This window comes from Ambystoma mexicanum, chromosome 13 (assembly GCF_040938575.1).
Source record: "Ambystoma mexicanum isolate Mex_15411 chromosome 13, UKY_AmexF1_1, whole genome shotgun sequence".
In the NCBI taxonomy this organism is placed as follows: Eukaryota; Metazoa; Chordata; class Amphibia; order Caudata; family Ambystomatidae; genus Ambystoma; species Ambystoma mexicanum.
Window position 1 is genome coordinate 557,471,733 of NC_090938.1, and position 23,175 is coordinate 557,494,907.

The 23,175-nt window shown below is 47.2% G+C and overlaps 1 protein-coding gene across 1 annotated transcript in view; it reads left to right on the forward strand.

Annotated features, from left to right (window-relative positions):
- LOC138521474 (all-trans-retinol 13,14-reductase-like) overlaps nt 1-18,511 on the forward strand; it is a 194,836-nt gene extending 176,325 nt beyond the window's left edge. Inside the window, exon 11 of the mRNA XM_069634354.1 lies at nt 13,132-18,511. Within this exon, the coding sequence (XP_069490455.1) occupies nt 13,132-13,277 (146 nt within the window). The 3' untranslated portion in view covers nt 13,278-18,511. The remainder of the gene's footprint in view (nt 1-13,131) is intronic.
- Nucleotides 18,512-23,175: the final 4,664 nt, after the last annotated feature.

Sequence of the window (23,175 nt, forward strand, 5' to 3'; positions counted from 1 at the left end):
AACGGCAAACACGTAAGAGAATGGGAGCCCCATAGTAGCCTCAAAATAGTACGCGATGCTGTAATTGTGAAGAAATACCTACCCCGGTAGAAAGGAAAGACTGGGTGGCTCAATTGATAGCATGCGTACGTAAACGTAGCAGTTCAGCAAGAGTAGCCAGTCCGTTTAATAGTCCGAGGTTGAGATGGATCCCGTCACAACAAAGCCGTGGGCGGAGACAATTAGGAAATCCAAAATTCGAGCGCCGAGGTCTTCAGGAGAGGAAACAGGTAATGCATAGAAGCGCTGGATACGATGGAGCTTCCGTAGGAAAAGACAAACAATCAGAACACCTGATTGCAGTAGCTCCAGTGTTTAAATAGTTCCCATGTGATTTACTGTGTCCCGTACCACTTGATCATGGGCAATCATGGTTTCCAAGTGACGTACCATCGTGCTGCCGCATAGTTACCATGGTAACCGGCCCAGCAATTTTCAGCATGTGTAAAACGGCTTGGCAGCTGTTCTGTACTCCAATGGCAAAGGTTTTGCTCAGGAACCGTCAGTAAACCTGCCTGCATGCATTACAGGAGGACAGAGCTTAGCAGTAGCATCCCTGGGATTAGCAGGCATGACAGGAGCTGACAAGACAATCAAAAAGATTGTTCAGACGTTCTGCTGGCCTTGTCTCTATGCGGAAATAACCCATTTCTACAGGCAATGTCCGGAGGGCCAATTAAAGAAACAAGCCAATATACCCAAGGCTCCCATTCAACTTATGGCCCTGATTCAAGAACCCTTCCAATGCAAAGGAATGGACATTGTGGTGCCCCTGGACCCATCGACTAGGGGCCACAAATATTTGCTGTTAATCGTAGAATATGCCACAAAGTATCCAGAGGCATTCCCTTTGAGGGGGGTGATGGCCACAAAGGTATGCAATTCCCTAATAACATTCATGACACAGGTTGGAATACCAAAAGAAAGTGTCACTGACCAAGGCATCAACTTTACATCCACGCGAGTCCAACCAGTGTGTCAAGCTCTACACATCGCTCACTCAAAAACGGCATTGTATCAGCCCGAAACTGATGGTTTGGTAGAACGATACAACCAAACTATTAAGCAGATGGTGTGGAAGACTCTAGAACTAGGGAACAGAGACTCGGATAGATTCATACTCCTGATCCTAATGACACTGAGGAACACCCTGCAATCTCCACCGGTTTATCCATATTGAAGCTCTTGTTTGGGAGCAGACCCAGGTCTCTCTTAGACCTACAACGGGGGAATGGGAGGAACAACCAAGCAAAGAGATATCCATGACTGAGTGCGCCCACAATTTCGAAACATGTACAGACCCTGCAGGAGGTAGCACAAACGAACCTCCAATGGGCACTAAAAATACAAGTGAAATACTATGATTGGGGAACTTGCCTCTGAGCTTTCCAGCCAGGCAGCAAGGTATTGATGCTTCTACCGACCACCGAAAACAAACTCCTAGCTTCCTGGAAGGGACCCTATCGGGTCAAGCAGGCCATAGGCCTGGTAACTTACAAAGTACAACAAGAAGACAAGAGACCCCAGATACAAACCTATCATGTGAATTTGCTGAAGAAGTGGGAAGACTCCCCCGCAACCATGGCTCTCATTGTGCCAGATGAGATACACCCAGAATTGGAACCTGGAAATTGCAACAAACTACATGTCATCTGAGAACTAGCTAACCGACAGTGCAACAAACTGGATCACCTATTAAAAAAAGGAGACCTGTATGTCAGGGCGGCCAGGTTGGATGACGGAAAGATACCACGCAATACACACCCCACCCAACCAGGTGAAGCATCACCTGGCTTGTATACAAACTAGGGAAAAAGAAGAATCCATGCTAGTACTAGGCATCATCAAACCCTCAAACAGCCACTGGTGTTCCCCCATCGTTCTAGTCTCTCAAAGTCTGATGGCACTGTCCGCTTTTGCATGGATTTCCAAAGATTAAACAGCACCTCACGATTTGATGCATTGAGGACCTGTTGGACCATTTGGGTCGAGCCAAGTTTCTAACTACAATAAATATGACATAAGGAAACTGGCAAAATACCTTATGGGTGGAAGACCAGAAGAAGAGCACCTTTGCCACCCCTAGCTGTCTATACCAGTTTATTGTGTTACCCTTCAGTTTACACGTGGTCCCAGTAACGTTCCAAGGACTGATGGACAAGCTGCTAAGGAGTCATGTCAAATATGTAGCAACCTACCTACACTACATTGTTGTGCATAGTGACAATTGGGGCGACTACCTAAGGTATCTGGAGAATGTGCTGGCTACCTTGCAAAAAACAGGATGGCATATAAAAAAATGAAAAACGATGATAGCAGCCTTCCATTCCAAATACCCAGGATATCAGGTAGTAAACAGAACATTATAACCACAGACAGATAAGATCAATGCCTTCCATCATCTTACTTTTCCTACAATACCAAAATAGGTATGGGCCTTCCTGGGTGGGTTTCGTAGGCTACTACCAATGATTCATCCCCCACTTTGTCACCCTAGCAGCCCCCTTAACTGATCTCCTGAAGAAAACATCCTCGCTCTCTCCCTCAGAGCGGATGGCTGGAGCCCAGTTGGCCTTTGTACAACAGAAGAGTAGCCTCTCCACATATGCCTTCCTCCATTGCCTAAACATTTTGGAGCCGTTCTGCCTACCTACAGATGTGTTGGGGACAGGACTAGGGGCTGTGCTCTTCCAAGGCACAGGGGAGGCAAAGCGACCAGTCATGTTCATCAGCAGCAAATTACTTCCACAAGAGACTCAGTATGCTACCATCGAAGGAAAGCTTGGCAGTCAAATGGGCCATGAAATCCCTGTGCTTCTATCTCTTAGGACATCACTTCACGTTGGTGACTGACCACAACTCTTTGGTCTGGCTAGTGTGGCATAAGGACAGCCAACCCACAAATCCTTTGCTGGTTCCTGTCCCTACAGCCCTTCTCCTTCACTCTCATCCACCTCCCTGGAAGCAGATTATCTCAAGCTGATTATATCTGCAGATCCTTTTCCCTGCCCAAATGGCAGGGCATGGTGAGGGGGCTATGTGACAGGCCCCTAGCTGGCCAGCATGTAACAAACCTTGCGGGCAACGGTACCGCCTCAGAAGCTGGAGAAGTCCCCCCACATCAGGACACCACCGGAACCCTATCAGCCTTCTCACATCAAGACATAGGGTAACAACAAGCCCCCAACTCACAAAGGCAAACAGCAATCATGGCCTTACATCATAATGGGGCAGGGGTCACCTTAGCACAACAGCAGTGAGAGAGGCCGACCCCAACAAGCTCTCAGGGAGAAGCAGTTGCAGCAGTCACACCCTGAGATAACCTAATGCCTAACAGGGTTGAGACAGAAGCCCTGCCGGACACAGCCAGGTCGGACAGGAATGGGAGAAAAACAGATCAATACTCCACCGGCTCACCCTTGTAATGGAGTGGAGGCATCACAAGTCATCAACCAGTAGAGACATCCAGCAGGAAGTGAAAGGGAGCCACAGCTGTAGATATCAAAGTCCCTGTTCTTTGTTTCTGCATCCAGCCATGGGAGAAATCGAGTGCAGAGAACAAGAATTTACCTGGGCTTATTCAGAAGAAGATGGATGACAGAGAAGGATGAAGGAAGGTTCAAGGGAACTATGAGAAATCTGAGGGAGTTCTCGCATTTAACCCACTTAAGATCCCCCTCAGGTAACCAAGAGAAGTGTAAGACTGCCAGATTCTGACCCCGGGAGTGAGGCTGTGAAGGGGCACTACTGGGTTGGAGGATCTTCAAAGAATGGAAGTGGGACACCCGAAGATGAGATCTGGCATCGCCCTTTTCCTAATCCCGATCTATCCTACCTTGCCTCTAATGTCATAGAATACCATCATGCATGTCCTACCCTACGCCAAGATCTTCCGTCAAACACTCACATCCGGAGGAAAGCAAGGGAATTTAAAACCCCTTTTTCTAACTATAACCCGGACTTATCCTCCCATCCCTCTAATACCATAAACTACTGTGAGAACCATTATTTTCCTTCCCTGTTAACCTCATTTACTGAGGGTACCAGAGTGAAAGAACCAATACCAATTTCCTATCCTAAGAACACCCCTAGACCGAGACATGGTATCACCCTTCCTTGACAGTGACCTACCCAATCCCGCTCAGCCTTCACAGAAAGTATTAAGACACACAATCTTCTTTTTCCCCCCAAGTATCACTCAAGTACTGTGACGAAGAAGAGGAATTTAAGAGTACAGATTTCCTATGAGAAAAAACACTATGTTACTGGGACGAAGAAGATGCAGATAGAGGCACATCGACATCTTCATAGGCCATGTCCCACTACTAACAAGGCCAGGAAGGGTCAGGCAATTGAAATCCACCATGCCCACCTGCAGCCTATGAAGTCTTCAGGAGAGTATAAAAGGAACACTAGCAATCAGAAAAAAGAGCAAGTTGGGAGGAGAGCTGAGGAGCCCTGGCTGCCCAGGACCAGCTGGAAGAAACAGGTATGCTGAGATGCTGAGGGTCTGTGTGAGGAAGCATGCGGGAGAAGCGTGGCTAACGACCCCTGTTTCCAACAAAGAACAGAAGTCCAAAGAAGGGAGCTGGGAGGCTTGCTGATCCCTGAGGCATAGCCAGGATTGTCTAACAAGTGGGGCCTGAGGCTAATGTATTTGGGCACTCCGGAGGGAGATTAACATCTGTAAATGCCCACACAGCACTGCTAAGTGTGCATTTACAGATGTGGGAGGGCTTTGCCCGATAAGGCCTTACCGTGTGGACGCCTCTGCTGATCCCGTGTTACAGCAAGATACAACACTGCAGCCCGAATGCTTAAGACTGGAGAAGTGTGGGATGAAATGGACAAATTAAATTACAAGGATACATAGTGGCAGAGTAGTCAAATGACTCTGTGTAAAGAAAGGAAGTGTCTGCAAAGAGGGCAGCTGTGCACAGACACGAAAAGTGAGTGAAATCGAGGTCCTAAAAAGGGGGAGCTGCATTCCCAAAACTGATAGAAAAGTGTTGACAACAAACAAAGTATGTTGGAAAAGCATTGGTGTGACCACCAGGTGGGAGATTGATCCAGGCAGGCCGCAGAGACCCCAGAACAAGCGAAGAGTGTTGGAAAAGTATGAGGGTGGCTCCCAGGTGGGAGATTGATCGAGGATGGCCGCAGAGACCTCAGTATAAGGAAAACAGAACTCTATTAAGGATAAAGTACCTGGTTGCGTGACCTGTATTGGGTTGACCGTGCAGTCTGACAAATGTGCCGTGACCAGGGGAGCCAAATTGAAAGCAAGGAGCTGCATGATAGTGTGAACTAGAGGGATTCTGGGTTCACAGAAAGGAGACCCAAAGAAGCCTTAAGAACTTAACAGGAAAAGGTACAATTAACTTTTTGCCACTTGAAACCTGAGAGACCTGTGGCATTTTATGATCCTGAGTGCCTTAAACTTGGGGAAAGGAGCTGCAGAAAGACTCCATCGTCAAATTAACTTTACCTGAACACTGCTGAGTTGGCAAATTCCCATTCACCCTATTATTCTGTAGAAGTGAGGATAAGCATAGGTTTTGACACAGACAGTATTTTGTTTTGGACTGACAGACTTAGACTTCCCTTAGTTTTCTTTCCGTTAGGGAACATTCCCATCTTAGAGTCAGGGCAGGTTAGGCCTGATGCATGGTCAGATCACTGTGGCCGTGCATTTTTGTTCCTGCAGCCCCCCAGGCACCACAGTTTCTAACCAGCATCCCCCACCATCTACCTTTAAAATCTGCCTTGATAACGACCTATGGTCGAAACACGTGTTGGTTTTCCTGATGTGGTCTCTGATTAACTGAAGACTACATATACATTCAAGTGTCCTGACCCTTGATTTATTGGAACCAACCATATGTGATTATCAGACACGGATCCAGCGCCGATACACACAGGGTTTAGGCCATCCATTCTTCATCTAAAGCGTAGCCTCTGAGTCTGCTTGGTGCTCTCCGAGCAATTTGATTTGGGTATCTGGCAGCTATCGATGTTTCCACTACTAGCCCCGCTTGTCTTGATTCTTCATTGTCTTGCAATTCTTTATTTTGTTCCGCAGTGGCAAGCAAGCTCGTTGCTTCACGATGCATGAGAATGGAATGGTCTAATGTTCTTCACTGATTGTCGCCACCTTCTTCCTCTGATATCCTGGGGAGTCATGCTTTTTTGCTCACCTTCATCTGGAGTTATTAGTTTTCTTAACCAGCTACAATTTCTGGTTACTTTTTCACATCTTCTGGTGAACGTGGAACCTTCTATGGTACCATCTCATAAGGAAGGCACAGTGTGTGTAGGGGACGTCTATCGCATAGTAATGCTTGATCTCCGACTTGAATTTGTGAAGGAATCAATTTCCTACTCGTTGATTCTTTGTCATTGTTGGTCACTTGCTTTTGTTGTGTCCTTTGTGTGTCACTGAGTGGCGTTTTTCTGGATACGTGTTTAGGTACCATAGATCCTACTTTCCGGCCAATGTGCGATAAGCATTAGAAACGTGGTAAGAGCTTCTACCATGGCATTGCCTTTGTCAAAAGCAATACAAAATACCTTGTTCAGAGTGTGCATGAACCTTTCCTTGTCTCCATTAACCACAGTGTTATGCAGAAATGGTGTATACGATCAAAGTTGATGAAATCTGAAAATGTGTTTCCTGGAACCGAGGGCCATTGTCCAATCGGATTAACTCCAGCAGGATGCCATGAGTGGCAAAGAGTGCCTCCAAGATCGGAATGACGGTGTCTGCTTCTATGAATAGCATAAAATGTACCTCCATGTACCGAGAGTACTCATCCAACACCACCATGAAATGTCTGTATTGGTGTATTTAGGCTGAGGTCCATAGTTACAGCTTGCCATTGAGTTGTGGCTCTGTTCAGGGATTCTGTCTGTAGTGGTCTTGTCTTTGCTATCGCCAAATGACACCATTTGCAATGCGCCATGAAGGAGTGCACAGTTATTCCCAGCTCTGGAAACCACACCCTTTCCTTCTATTGGCCCTTCATCTTGCTGGCCCCTTGGTGTCTGTGTGGGCAATTTGAACGACTTTCTGGATTAATAGCAGCGGTATAGCCAGTCTTGTTCTTCAAAGGAGCACACCTTCTGTACCATCCAACATTTACTTTCTCATTTTCCATAATCCTTGCAGGAATGTATGCAACTCAGTGATGAAGTGTGCTTGAGCTGCCAGAAGCAATGATATGATATGATAGGTTATTTATAACGCGCTTAATACCTAGAGGTTTCTAATCGCGGACCCAGGGATCGAACCAGTGGTGATCCATGTCGTCTTGCTTCCAAGGCAAGCATGTTGCCGCTGAACTTTCCTCCTGAGACTTGACATTGCCCTCCTTGTAGATGTTCCACAACCCTCATAATGCGGCTGTGGCTCCTGGTAGCATCTGTGATGTCTTTGAGAGACATTGATTTAGGCAGAGCCACTCTGGTGACCATATTTACGACACCCTCTGACTTGTTAATTAGAGCGGGTGCTACCATCTATTGGGTGGTCAGGATGGCGAGAGAGATAATTGGCAGGGTTGCTGGCTTCTGCCTGGAACCGTAATGAGACCCCATATCCTGTAGTTGGAGCATCCATCTTTTCAGCTGAAGACAGCTCAGGGCTGCATCATGTTGGGGTTTATGATCTGTCACCACTGTGACTGTGATTGGGTGGCTTAAGATATAAATCTGAAAATGCTTGCATCCCGAGAGTACGGCTAGAGCAACCCTCCCAATGCAGGAGTACCTCTGCTCCATCAGGGTGAGTGCCTTACTTGTGTAGGGGATAGAGCGACTAATTCCTCGATGGTCAACGTGTAGTAAAACTGCTCTGAAACCTACAGGACTGGAGTCAACCAATATCTCTGAATGTTTTGGCGGATCAAAGAAAGCCATGGCTGTTCCTTCCACAAGGGCCTTCTTTCTGTTCTCAAAAGCCAGGTGCTTACGCAACCCCCACGACCACGCCTGGGCCTTCTTAGTGAGGAGGAGCAGAGGTTCCGTCTGGGTGGCCAGATTCAGGATCAACCTCCTGCAGAAGTTCACTATGTCCAGGGAACTCAGTATTTTGGTAGAGCAAATGCTTTGATATCCACTAATTTGGTAGGTGTGTGTGTGCGTGTATGCCTGTCTGAGTGTTTTTTTGGGGGGGTGCACGATGTGACAACGTCACCTGCCTGACTTTGCAGACAAGTGGGAGAGTGGTCTTGGGGGCCTAGTTTCCACCTCACGCCAGCGAACGATGGGCCCCTGGGCAAAATGAGTGATCCCCAGCACACTCTTCCACTGTCTGAGCTGCTTGGCAGGGGATGGTCATATGCTATTATCCCCCTAGACCCCACCAAGGTATGCCAGAGATTGGGTAACCTCTACCCACACCAATTCCACAGGACATCTTCAACCCGAAGCTCAGGACATGTGCCCCAATCCATCACAAATCCTATGAGCAACCCTCTGCTCAGGTTGCTGGCTTGTGCAGGTTTGCATGCCTACTCCTAGCACTCCCGAGATCATTCTGGACAGCCAACCCACCTACAAAGACCACAAGCAGATGTAGCTTCGCAACCTGCTTGCTGCAACCATGGACCCACCATGAATATTTGGGGGCCTACAAGTATGCCAACAAGTCCATGAGAGCTCCAGAGAACTCCAAGACAGCGCAGGGTCAACGCAGGGACCCAAAAGGTTCATTCAGTCACAAGCACCACAAAAACAGACATAATGAAAAACCAACTCCTTCTCCCTGTCCACTCACATACATGAAGAAAATCCAAAACAGCTGCCATATTGGCTATAATATTAGGATGGAGACCCTAGTTTCATTGTAGCCCTCAATAAGTGAGGGAACCCAGCAATTTAGAGCCCTCAAAAGCTTTGTGCCCACAGCTGCAGACCCTGAGTCCTAGTCCCACCCAGGAGGGGGTGGAATAATGGGAATAGGCCAAAATTACCAAAATTAAATGACCGACTCCACCAAAAGACCTAAAACACATACCACGAAAAGTTTAAACTAGTGGACACCCCGCAGCTCACCTGACTGAAAATTAAAAAAAGCCTGGGTCTGCAACACCCTGCTCACTATACTACAGAGTATAGTGAGCGGGGGTTGCGGGGAATACCCCCGCAGCTCACCCGAACCGAAAAAAAAATAATAATGAAAAAAACAGGGGCTGCGGGGGTGTCCCCCGCAACACCCCGCTCACTATACTATACAGTATAGTGAGTGGGGTTTGCTGGGGACACCCCTGCAGCTGTCCCGACTAAAAGTAAAAAAGTAAAAGAGAAGGACCCCGCAGCCCTGGTTCCTGATCATGCAAGTGAAAGGGAACCCGCACTACACGGACACAGTGCGTCAGAATGAAAGGTAAGTAGGGGTCTGGGGGTGTGTTGGCGGTGAGGGTGCGTTGGGGGTGTGGGTGGGGTTGTGTGATTGTATGGATTTGGGGTTGTTTTTGAATGGATGTCCGCATGGGAAATGCACAAACATTTTTGTATTGCGTACCTTTCCCATGCGGTCATTTCCGTCGTGGGTTATTGAGCCGCGGGAAAATCCCACAGATTTGGAATAATGCAATAACACCAACCCAGCCTAGACCAATGGGGTTGGTTGTAGGAAGAGGAATTGTACGTAGAGAGAAGCCTGGAGATTGGAAGGCATTGGGATACTAGGATGCAGCAGAATTGGAGGATGCTGCAGGGGTGGTGGTAAAGTAGAGTAAGTGGCCGTGAGAGCTACTAAGGTGGTTGATGGGCTTCAGAAGCAGAGGTTACATCTAGAGGAGGCATACAACTGGGATAGGTGTTGAGAATGAAAGAGGTGGTTGGTAGAAGTCAGATACGGAGGTTACACTTGGAGGAGGAGGTGAAGAACTGGAGAATTTGGTGAGAGCTAAGGAGGTGGTTGCTAGAAGTCGAGGAAAAGTGAAGACATATAGGAAATGGTAGGATCTAAGGAGCAGTTTTGAAGACGTCAGATAAGGAGGTTACATCTGGAGGAGGCGACAAATGAAGGAGGTACTAGCAGTAGTAAAGTGGAGTGGGAAGGGGCTGATAACAACAGAGGAAAGGAAGAAAGGTGAATCAGTGAAACTAGAGGTAGAGAGGAAGGGGGTGGTCATAACAAGAGTGAGGAAGAGGTGAGAGCCAACACTAGAGCCTGGGAAAGAGGGAGAAGCAATTGTGATATCAGGGGAAAGTGATACTGAAGAAGTGAGGAGATAGCAAGGAAGATCTAGTAATGAGGAGCACTGAGAGGAAGACCAGAGCCTTGACGGCCCAAATAGGCAGGTTCCTGCAAGCAAGGTCATCCCTAAGCAGGTCCAGATGGTTGGGGGAGGTGCACAATGGGGTCAAGGACAGTAAGCCAGTTTAGGGAGGGCAGGGGGCTAGGTGTCTCTGATTGTGCTCCAGAGGCCCCACTCCCTAGCATTGCCTGCTGCCTATTGCAAATACTCAACCATTCACGATCTCTTTTGGGAACTGTAGTAGACCATGGGTGTGGTACCAGTGTCGGACTGGGACATACAATTCAACAGGGCACCAATGAAGAAGTATCCCACAATTGCAAATTGCAATTCCTTACTTTTCAGAACACATTGTTTGTGTCCTACCTAAGTGGGAGTTATTGGCAAACATTTTTACCAACCAAGCATCTGAAAGCATATTTGCTTAGTAACATTGGTTCAAACTAGTGGCCAAAAAACGGACCCCCTCTGGTCAAACAAACTGAGCCCACATTAGAATCATGGCCAGGCATTTCGGGCATTGCCCTATAGCCCAGTCCGAGCCTGTATGGAAACCCCAAAAGCTAGCAGTTATAGAGATCGAAAGAAAAGGTTTTGGGAACCCCCATAAACCCACTATGTCAAGGCAGACAGAGGCTCTAAGGTGTGGGACTTGGAGGCCAGCACTGCAAAGTCTGGCGCCCGCAGTGGGCAGGAAAGAGACTTACAAGGAGAAGCCATTCCTGACTGTTCTGTTCGTCTGATTATGTGTCATTTTTATGGGGCAGTTTTCCGCTAGCTGGTGGTTGATCCCCTGTGCATATTCCTGAAAAACCTTTTAAACTAAGTAAGTGGTATTGGCATTCTTCTTGATCCCTGGTGTCCGCTACATGAAAGGGCACACACAAATGTATTTTGTGTGTGTGGAAGCAGGTTCAAACAAAGTTGTGTATGTATTCCTGCATGGTTTCCATGAATCTGTGAATCTATTAATCCACTAATGTGTAGGTTTAGTAGTGCATGGTTTCCATGAATCTGTGACTCTAGTAATACACCAATGTAATACACTGGTGCAGGCTTAGTAGCGCATGGTTTCCACAAATAATACATTGGTGTAGGTTTAGTAGCGCATGGTTTCCATGAATATGCGACTCTAGTAATACACCAATGTAATACACTGGTGCAGGTTTAGTAGCGCATGGTTTCCACGAATAATACATTGGTGTAGGTTTAGTAGCGCATGGTTTCCATGAATCTGCGACTTTAGTAATACACCAATGTAATACACTGGTGCAGGTTTAGTAGCGCATGGTTACCACGAATAATACATTGGTGTAGGTTTAGTAGCGCATGGTTTCCATGAATCTGTGACTCTAGCAATACACTGGTGTAGGTTTAGTAGCACATGGTTTTCACGAATCTGTAATTCTAGTAATACACTGGTGTAGGTTTAGTAGCGCATGGTTTCCTCGAATCTGTGACTCTAGTAATACACTGGTGTAGGTTTAGTAGAGCATGGTTTTCACGAATCTGTGACTCGAGTAATACACTGGTGTAGCTTTAGTAGCGCATGGTTTCCACAAATCTGTGACTCTAGTAATACACTGGTGTAGGTTTAGTAGTGCACGGTTTCCACAAATTATTGACTCTAGTAATACACTGGTCTAGGTTTAGTAGCGCATGGTTTTCATGAATGTGTGATTTTCATGAATCTGTGACTCTAGTAATACACTGGTGTAGGGTTAGTAGTGCATGGTTTCCATGAATCTGTGACTCTAGTAATAAACTGGTGTAGGTTTAGTAGTGCACGGTTTCCATAAAGTATTGACTCTAGTAATACATTGGTCTAGGTTTAGTAGTGCATGATTTTCATGAATCTGTGATTTTCATGAATCTGTGACTCTAGTAATACACTGGTGTAGGTTTAGTAGCGTATGGTTTCCATGAATCTGTGACTCTAGTTATACACTCGTTTTCATGAGTCTGTGACCTCAAATCTGTGACTCTAGTAATACACTGGTGTAGGTTTAGTAGTGCATGGTTTCCATGAATCTGTGACTCTAGTAATACACCAATGTAATACACTGGTGCAGGCTTAGTAGCGCATGGTTTCCACAAATAATACATTGGTTCAGGTTTAGTAGCGCATGGTTACCACGAATAATACATTGGTGTAGGTTTAGTAGCGCATGGATTCCATGAATCTGTGACTCTAGTAATACACTGGTGTAGGTTTAGTAGCGTATGGTTTCCATGAATCTGTGACTCTAGTTATACACTCGTTTTCATGAGTCTGTGACCTCAAATCTGTGACTCTAGTAATACACTGGTGTGTAGGATTAGTAGGGCATGGTGTTCCGCAAGTGTCTTTATATCTGTAGACGCGGGTGTTTTATGCTTACCAATGGTTTTTCTCAGATATGTGTGTGTCCTTACACGTTTTTATGTGTGTCCCCATACTTTCACATGCAGGAGTGTGTTTGTGTTCAGATGTGTATATTGCAAGTGTGCGATTATATCCAAAGACAGGTCTGTGTTTCTTTACACATGTTTCTTTGAGAGTGTGAAAACAATCATATATAAGTGTGTGTCTGTTCACAATGGGATTTTGTGTTTTTTTGACTATGCTAATACATGGATGTTTATGGACTTAAACATGGCTTTTGTGAGTGTGAATGCATTCCTACAAGGGGGGGTAGAGACGTAGGTGTGTGAATAATATGTGCATGGTTATGACTGTGTAGACTGATAGCGGCACAGGTGTGTCTTTATTCCCACATGGACTTCGTGCGCATCTACATGTTTCAGTTCTACCCAGAGTTGACTGTTTCCATGTGATTTTCTGCAGGGCAAGATGTCTTCAGCTGCGGCCTGGCCGGGGCACTGCACGGGGGCCTGATCTCTGCCTGTGCTGTTTTAAATCGCATTCTATACGTGGACCTCCTGCTCCTTAAGAAGAGACTGAAAAGGCAGAGTGCCCGAAAATCGGAATGACCCTCAGCAGAGTCAAGGACTGGGCGACTCAACATGGGCAGCAAAAACGTGTACAGGATGGGACAGACATGAAGCTTAATGGGTCAGCCATGACTGCTCAAGCAATGCACCGGCCATTTTGCGGTCTCCTCGGTAGAACCATTGGACAAACTCTTGAACAGTGTGTTGAAGAAGAGGAGGCCCTGCCAGATGGTGGGGAAGGTGGGAGTGTGGCCTGCCTGAAAGTCTGGCAAATGCAAGTTTAGATTTCAATTCCTCACTGAATTGCCCGGTGACCTTGAACATATGCGTTTCTCGTCGCCCCATCTCTTTAGATAATATGAATTGAGGGGGTTGGCCACCATGGTGCCAAGTGGATATACAGTTCTTTTGAGGTGATTCTTACAAAAGGCCGACTTTTGAAGCTTGTTTGGAAACATTTCCGTCTTGTCATGTGCTTTCTAGTGTCGATGTTGACTCTGCACTGCAGAAACAGCGCCTACAATGAATTCAGAATGTTTTTAAATAAGGAAAATGGGGAAAAGACGTGTAATAAAGAAGTCTAAGGAACATACAGATGCCAGGAGTCAATTTCGGCAAAGGCGGGTTATGACATACTTGCTGGGGTAGGGAGAGCTAAAGGCAGAGGCCCTAAATCCCGCGAGGACCACCAGTTCAGTGAATAACCCCCTCTAGGGGGGACTTTTGCCCCGAGTCCAAACGTGTCTTCCTCTTTTACAAATCAAGGTTGCTGAGTGGTTGCAGCCAGAACAATATCCCACAAGTCACTCCCAGTCTCTGTGAGTTTGATAGTTCCCCAGCAAACGCTTTGATCCCGGATTGGGTCCTGGTCTTCTGGACCCTCATCATCTTTGCTTATCTTGGTGTCTGAGCCTTGGATGGCTGTGGCGACTCAGGGGTGGACTGACTGGGAACCAAAAGAGGCCCTGGAAATAATTTTCAAAGTGGCCCCGTATTACACATTTTTAGCAAGCTCAAACCTTTTCCCGTAGGAACATTTCAATATAAAATAAGTTACCACACAAAAGGGGCCCAGGCTGCAGAGGCCTACTGGGGAATGAGTTCCCTATAGGCCAGTCCACCCCTCTGTGGAGTAAATACCCTCGTGCCCTCAGGGGTCTTCTGATCTCTCAGTTGGACATGGTCTTTGGGTTCCACTCCTGCCCTCTCCTAGTTGGTTGCCCATACTTAGTTACTTCCGGGTTGAATTTTGCCCCCTTCGCTACCAGGTTGATGGCCTAGATGCACTCAACCCCCCTTTTATCTACCTGCCGTTAAGTTTTGGTGCTGGCGATACAGTGCCCTACTCGCAGCATCACGTTTAGGGGGTTCGACCCCCAGACTTGCTTCACCGCCTTAGAGGATATGTATGGCCCCTGTACGTCTCTCAGGGCTGGTCACCAAGTGTGTGGGGGTCCACACTACCGTGTACCCCCACACACTGGCTCCCTGGATACAGCTACCCTCTTAAATCTGATTGCGCTCCAAGCTCGCCCCCTGGCTTGGCCAACACTGCTCCTGCACTACACAGTATACTCCTGTTCCTCTCACAATCTCACTACTCCCATTCTGGCAGGTCATGCTGTCCCCATAAGGAGATTTCTGCTTCTTTTTATACGGTGGATAATTGGGTAGTTGGCCAATAAGGACTCTGAATGGACAGGGTCTGTCCTTTCCAGGGATTTCCAGGCTTTGATTGGCCCTGCCCCACTTTCAACGCCTCTTCCCTAAGTGTTTGTGTTCCGTTCTCCTCTGTGTCGTGTCTCTACATGTGGGGAGCTGTTTAGTGAGTTATCAGAGCTCTGGCATGGCTCCACTATATCAGAGTCAGGCTGAAGGATCCCGGTGGCTTCCCAGGCTGGCATTCCGCCTGCCAGATCTGCGGGGAATTGTCAGTCTTGCCTACAAGCCTGCAAGAGCAAGTGTGTTCTGCAGTGGTCCGGGGTGCAGCAAACATAGCCCAAGCCTTCCGTCAGTATCCTACATTCTTGCCAGTGGCTTGCAAACTCATCGGTGTCTACGCCTAAGGTTGTCGTCCCCGTTACTGTCAGGGGTCTCCCATAGTACCTACTTGCCCTTCCATGGCTATAATTAGAAGACACATTTCTTGGAGTTGCTGAGGATTTGCTTCTGGCCTGGATGAATTCTGGGTGCTCTGGGGGATCCCCCATTTACTGCCTTCAAGGGTTGCCTCACCGAGCGGGTGGTTCCCCGTAATCACAGAATTTCCCAGTCTCTCATCACTAAATCGGCCCATGTGCCTATGTCACAGAGAGAAATGGAGGCCAGAGACAGAAAATATTTCAAAATTAATTTTAGGAACTCTTTGGCACATTCATGAAATGGAATTAAAGCATCTGAAGTTCATGGAAAAATAGCAAAAGAGTCAGTTGGGAAATGGAGCACAGTCAAGAGGAGATGGGATATTTGGGAATCTGGGAAGGGCACAGAAAGGGGGCATGTGCTTTTCTGGCCATAAAATGTAGCAAACAGAGAAAAACTTGAGGTTTTGAAAAAATCTTGGCAATGATGTTGACTGTTCCTCATATCCAACGAAACGAAACAACCTTTAAGGCGGGGCAATTCTTAGTATTGATGGACCACCTTTTGAAAGCTGACCCTCAACAGACAACATTTAGGAAAAGGAGAGTAGTACAAATTGAAGCGAGACATCAAACCACCCAGCATGAGCCGCAACGTCTTTACTGGGACTGAGCTGTCACCAGTTAAGATCCTTAGAAATTCACAAAGAATGTGGTCAGCAGGCCCAGCTATTCTAGTCTAGTTAATCTCCAGCGGTGACTTTGCTCTCAATCTACCTTGGAGAATCCCATTACTGATCATGAGGACGCAACTTTTGGGTGAATGAGTTTTCCATACTTGCAACACTCATTCTGAGAATTACGCTCCTTCTCGTGTAGGAAATGGGCTGGAACAGCACAGAGCTCCAGCAAAGTTTGTCTTGCCGGTGCTGCCGTTCTGTACTGAGGCCCAAACGCCTCTGTAGATCAGAGTGGTAGCTGCCGGCCCCCATGCAGACGTCAGGAGACACCAGCAAGCAGGAGCATTGTTTAGCTTGTTACGAGGTATGTGTAGAAACAGCACAGCCTCACCACTTTCGGATAAGCTGTCCTTCTTCTTCTTCTAAATTATCGAAAGCATGGGCGGACCCACGCAGGCGCTTCCCCATCCTAAAGGATGATGCGCACCTAACCCCCCAATCATTATTGAGCTCACATAAACTCACAGTTCCTCCCACCTCCCCGTCTGTCTCACAAAACCCAACAACACACTGCTCTTCTTCCTGCCACTCACCCTATCACCTCCCAACAAAGCCTTCCCACTCAACTCAGCCACACCCAGCGCAGACAGCCGAACCCTCATCAATTCTCTCTCTGCATCCAGCTAGGTATATATCCCTTGGCTTTTACATAGCTTTTTTTGTGAGGGTCAGCATAAAGACCCATGTAAAAAGGCAGTGACCCCAATGTGCATTACTTGATGAGAAGGCTTTCAAGGCTGAATCACCATCACAGACATATTTCAAATGCCCAATCTGGTCATTCTTAGGTTCCCAAAATGCTCTTTGCTTTCATGCAAATCGGTAGGATTGGGTTCCCCGAAGAGATAGGGTGCTTCTTGCCTTGGGCTTTGGCTCCGCACGTTAGCCCTGCCCACATAGCCCTGCACCGGGACCCGCACGAATGGGAGAGGGTTCCCAAAGTAAATCTTTCCCATTTCTTGCACTGCTTCTTCTCGCCCCCTGAGAAGTCTTATTTATGAACCCCTTGTTCTAAAACAACATTTACTAGATTATGCTCACTTTACGCGCGAACCCCTCTTCCCGGTCTTCTGAGATCACGGCATCCCACATGTGCACATTTCTGGGCCAGACCTTGCACCGCCTGGCTGGCTTGCCACTGGTCTGTCTGCCACCTGTCGCCATCTTTCTGGAAATGTGGTGCATAGAACCCATGTGTGGCATTGCCAATGGTTTGCACCATCGCACTTGCCGGTGGCTCTCTTTGAGGTCCCCCAATTCTACTGGAATTAGCTAACATTATCCCATCATGCCACTGCCCAGCGGCCCCTTGTCTTGAGGCTCTGCCACATGGACCCAGAGCAATTCACTGCTGTCAGCACTGATGCTGGAAGCATGCTTGTCAGCACGAAATCATCAAAGTCATAAGCCACTGATTGGCAAGTAACATCATTAAGAAAGCAATCCTCTATGCTACAAAACTGACATCAAAACGAGGGCATGTCTTTTATGATGTATGGCTGAATAAACTTTCCAAACAGATAAGCAATCTTTCCTTCTCATATTTGAAAGAATATTGTTCAGCTTATTTTCTGACATGGCTGCATGGGATCCAGCAAACCATGTGTCTCTTCAGAAGAGCGCGTTGCCCGTCAGAAGTCGCTGTACACCTTCCCCCCCCCCCCAGATCTTAACAGAACAGCTGGAGGAAACTAACTGAAGGGAACCAGTATTGTCACCATGAAGTAATGCACACTGTATTAATTCAGTTGGTTCTGTGCCTCGAAGACATGCCAAGAGATGCAGTCAGATCAGCCCCTTTGGTAGGCCTGACTGGAAACCACCGGTAGACCCATGAGGGGAATGTAACTCCAAACATGTTGCCTGTCCTGAGGAAGAAGCTTTTTCATAAATGAAAGCACAATGGAATGCGGATCCTGTGGAGATTAGGGCTTGCAACAGATCCACCCAATGTACTCAATGAAATGTGGAAATGGACACCCATCTAGACTAAAGTGGGGGCATTCTTAGGGCGAAGATCAAATACTTGCAGTTGCATTTGTCAGCATCAAAACCTCTTTACCTCACCAAAAGCACATGCATATTTATCATAGGGAAAGGGTTAGGTGTGCAGTACGGTGCCCCACTCAATGGTGTAGAGTGTATTTGTCTGAGATTCCCTCCTTCCTTTGATGTTTGGCTCAGTATGCCTTGGCCCTTCGGGAACTCTGGTAAATGTTTTCACACGATCATACTACATGTATTTGAGCTTGTCATGCGGGCGGGGCAGGAGAATCTAGGAGAGTGAATGAAAACACTTGGGTAGAACATACACTGCCCTGTATTTTTTTTTCTTTCTTGCAAAGTATTATTTGTTTCTCACTTTTTGTGCCGGAGCTAATGGTGACTTTTTCTTTTGGTTTGAGCAAACGTAAGTTGATCTATAGGGGAAATAAATTATTTATTAACTCTGCTATTGATTCTGCTATTGACGGTACAATGGTATGAAGCTACGACATAGATTGCCTGTGAATGTGATCAACCTTGCTGGACTGGGTGAGGTTTCAGCGATGTACGAAACATAGAGTAGACAGTGATAGCCCGTAAAGAGAGCGGAAGAGCGTGCCAGTGTAGGGGGGCAAGATGAGAGAATGAGCGAAAACGTGACTGTGTACAGGGGGGAACTGGTGCTACAAGCCGAAACTGAGAGCTAGGAGTAGTGTAATGCGGAGGATTTCACTAGACAAAAATGGTTTCCTCAAATTACACATTGATGCATTAGTAGCAGAATCGGCTAAACAAAGGCCCATTACAGCAGAAACTAAGGAAGTGAGGATAATGCTCTGATTCCTTACTGGTAATCTTCATTACTCCTAGTCCTGCTCTTCCTTGTCACAGTACCTATTTATGAGGCACCAGCCACCATGACAGGAACCCCTTTTCTATGTCTCCTATTTCTTCTACTTCCCATGCCTCAGCAGCCTGGGGGTGCGTTGGATGTAATTGGAGCTTGTTGAGGTGAAGGGTGTGTTATACTCCCTGGTACAGGGGAGGGGTAAGGGAAGATGATGAAATAGGAGACATCGAAAAGGGGTTCCAGGCATGGAGTCTGGTGCCTCATGAGTAAGTACTGTGACGAGGAAGAGGGACTTGGAGGTAATGCATGTAAACTGTAGTTGAATCTAGTGCAGTAATTCAAAATGTTGCTCTAATTAAGCTTTAGCATTAATTAGGATATGTGCACGTGAAAATGATATACCAGTGAATCATGCAAACACCAATTAATTATTTGAGTTTTGAAACAGAGCGTGATAGGAGTTCCCCATCGATGCAGGTTTATTATTTAAACCAGTTAAAACAGTGTGAACTCCCTGGTGCACAGACCCAAGCAGGGTGTGGCAGCCACTACATTGCAGTGCTAGAAAGACGGCACTAAAGAGGAGAACATCTCGCTGTGGTGCCTCGTTTGCGTTCTCCTCCAGACTGGAGCACTGGCCCCATTAATGGCGATCGCCCTCCGTGTGTCTGACTGAGGTTCAAAGACGATTGGGCACCCAGACAAAATGCACAGGTACATACACACACACTCACCACCCATGAATACCTTGCCAGGATGAACCTTTAGCAGGCGGCGCCTAGAGGGGCACCACAGTTCACCTATAAGGAAGGCACTAGGAGGGCAAATGGACCCCGCCTACATTCTCAGGGGCCAGGCCAGTAAGCAACCACAGGAGTATTTACTGGAGCTGCAGTTCCCTTACCCTATCACACAGGCAGTGCTGGCGTTGTGGTTGCGAACCCTCACATCTCAATGGGGGTACTTGGCGAGTCTTCAGTGACCCACACCCTCAGTGAGCATAAGTATGTGGGGATGCCTAGGGGGTCTTTTGGGACCCACACCCTCTAGGAACATGCTCGACCTACTCTTATTTCTTGACCTGACCCCGCTGCCTACCACTTAAGTACTAATACTCCACTCCTCTACACTCATTACTCCAGTCCGTATTACTCCAGTCCATCTGCTCAAACTTTGCTCTCCCTTGCTACGGCCTATACGTGGCCTACCTCACAACTATTCTCCCTCCTGAATGGCAAACCTGACAGCTGGAAGCCAGACAGTTATTGTGCAATATGCCATTGTGTGTTGAGGGGTTCCCACTCCACCTGGAGAGAGGGGAGAGCCCCAGGTATTCTACAAAGGAACCCCCTTTAGTCCAAGGATATAACCGGTGACCCCTCACTTGGTACCAATGCCTCTTCTTGGCTCCTGTCCCCTTCTCCTCACAGAGTGACCCGGCTGTCGCTCCCAACTGTCACAGTTACAACTCATTGGTTCATACATGCTGTCAATCCAGCACTGCCATCCCATGTTAGCTAATACCATTGTCATGGTGATTCCCCCTGTTGCGAGGAATGAGGAATATCACAGCACAGGTCCAGGAAGTCAAGCAAATGTAACCCCCTGTCACAAATCTCCTCGGGGTACACATTAACATGACACAACACAAACAGGCTGCGTCATGAGCCAACTGGAACCAACTTGAGCAGGGTGCTGGAGACGGCAGAAGGTTTTCTGACAACAACACAGTCTTGAGAACAAGGCACGAGGGCGGCAAGCTCATATCTGGGAGCTTTACAATGGCAAGATGCTGCTGGTAGAAAAGAATAGCACTACACCTCTGGGGCTTAGAACATTCTGGTAACCATTCTGACATGCAAGGGGTGGGGAAGGAAAAGGGAGCCCACCGCCTGCACTCAGGTGGGAGGAGCTAGGAGGAGGAGCAGCAGGCAACCTGCCCACAGGTGAGGGGTGAGGACGTGAAGTGTCTGGGATCCCGGAACCAGCCAGTGGTGGGAAGTGAAAGGACATTTGGAACCAGATAGAGGGTGTGAGGGATTGGAGGAGGCCATTAAGAAAGATGACAGCATTCAAAATGTTATTGCCCTAAAGGGGTCCCCAGGGACGCAGCTACCCGATGCCATTTTAGCATAGAGGTTCCCAAAAGGGGTGAAGAGGGGGATCCGGAACAAGAGGCATTGCTGGGGGTGCGGGGGGGCTGAAGGGGCTATAGGCCCAGGTCTTTTGGTTGTAGCCCCTGGTACAAGCTCAAGGGCTACAACCAAAAGGCTAGTTAGCCCCGAGTCCCAACAGTCCCTGCATTAACGTAGCCCCAGATTTTTCCAGACCGTGCAACACCCCTGAGCGACAGGCCAGCAGACACCGCCCTTTCCATGCGCCCGTCGCTGTAAAGATGATTCTTGGAATTATATAATGGGGTCAAAGATAAATATGGAGGCCGCTTGACTGCCAATGCAAGGGTTGCTGTTGGCATTAGATGTGGTATTGTACTGTTTGTTGAGAAACACATTCACTTAAGAGGATCCTGCAGTAATATCACTAAGCTGGAGCACATTTATCTGTATTTTCCTCGCACTTTACTTATTTATTTATTTAATATTTATAATGCGCCAGTAGCTCACAAGCCTCGGGGCGCAGATACAAGAACACAAGAACAGACAAACAGTGACTGGACGAGGAAGACAGGACAATAAAGTAAATTTACATAGATTTACTCTGAAGCTAGGTGTAGACTGAGGGTGTCGTTTATTTGAAAATATGGGTTTTCACCAGTTTGCGGAAATGGATGTAGTTGGTTTCCATTCTTATGTGGTCCGGCAGGTTGTTCCAAAGATTGGCTGCGAGGGTCGGAAAGGATCTGCCTAGGCCGCTTTTAAGTTTGTGTGGGGTCACTGAGATTTTATCAAGGTGGGACGATCTCACTGTTCTACTTGGAACATATGGTTTAATCCTAGTTTTTAGGTAAGCAGGGGCTTTTCCGTAAATACATCTGTGCACGATGGTTAGGGTCTTGAAGTGTAGCCTATCTTCGATTTTCAGCCAATGTAGCTCCCTTCTGGAGTTGCTGATGTGCTCTGATCTAGTTTTGTGCTTAACAATTCTTACCGCATTATTCTGGACAACTTGGTAGCTTTGCGGACACTGCTTAGATGCGCCCAGGACTAGAGCGTTGCCATAGTCAAGGCGCGACATGATGGTAGCTCTGGCTATGGTTGCGCAGTTGTCCTCTGATATGAAGTGTCTAATAGATTTTATTAGTCTGAGGTGGTAGGCACAGTTTTTTTTGATGTACTGTACTTGGGCATCTGCCCCAAGCGATGCTTCTAGCATCATACCAAGGATTTTAACCTTACACAGGACCGGTATGGGTGTATCTTTAATCTGGAAAGACATGTAGGAGGAGGATAGTTTAGCTCTGGCTGAGGACGAGCCAAATATCATGAGCTCTGTTTTTTTCCGTTGAGGCACATCCAATTGGAGTCCATCTATTGCTCCACGTTGTTGTAGATCATGGTAAATTGTTCACTATCTTTCTGATAGTTGCCACTTAACTCAAACACCAGCTACGTGTCATCAGCATAGTTTGTAAAATAGGTGTTGATATGATCGAGAACAAGGCATAGGTACCTCAGGTAGAGGTTGAATAACAGTGGTGGCATGCTGGCCCCTTGAGGGACTCCACCGAGGATTTCCTTTTCCAGGAAGAACTTGTCCCCCCAATGTACCCTAGATATCATATTTTTTAAGAAAGACATTATCCAGCCGATGGCTTCATCGGAGCAGTTGGTAGTCTTTTTTAGTGCATTCTGAAGTAAGTTATGGTCGAGGAGGTCAAACGCCGCGCTGAGGTCAAGGAGAATGAGGAGACCTGTTTTACCCTTGTCAATAATGCTGAGCATTTTGGTCTGTAGGTCTGGCATGGCCGTCTCCGTGCTCAGAGCAGGGCGGAAGCCTGACTGTTGTGTGTGAAGGGAGTTCGAATCCTCCACATGTGCCTGGAGCTGCATGGTGGTGATCTTATCCATGATTTTAAGGACAAAGTTGCAGTTGGTGATAGGTCTCAGGTTATTGGGATCTCGTTGGTCGAGATTGGGTTTCTTAACCAGTGGCGTCACTGTGACCCTTTTGATGGCAGTAGGGACTTTTTGATCTCTGAAGGAAGCATTGATGATCTTTGTTAATATAGGGGCAAATATGTCAATGTTGTCCAGTATTATTTTGGGCGGAATGATATTGTCTGCACATGTCGTGGGTTTCATGGAGGCGAGTACCTTAGT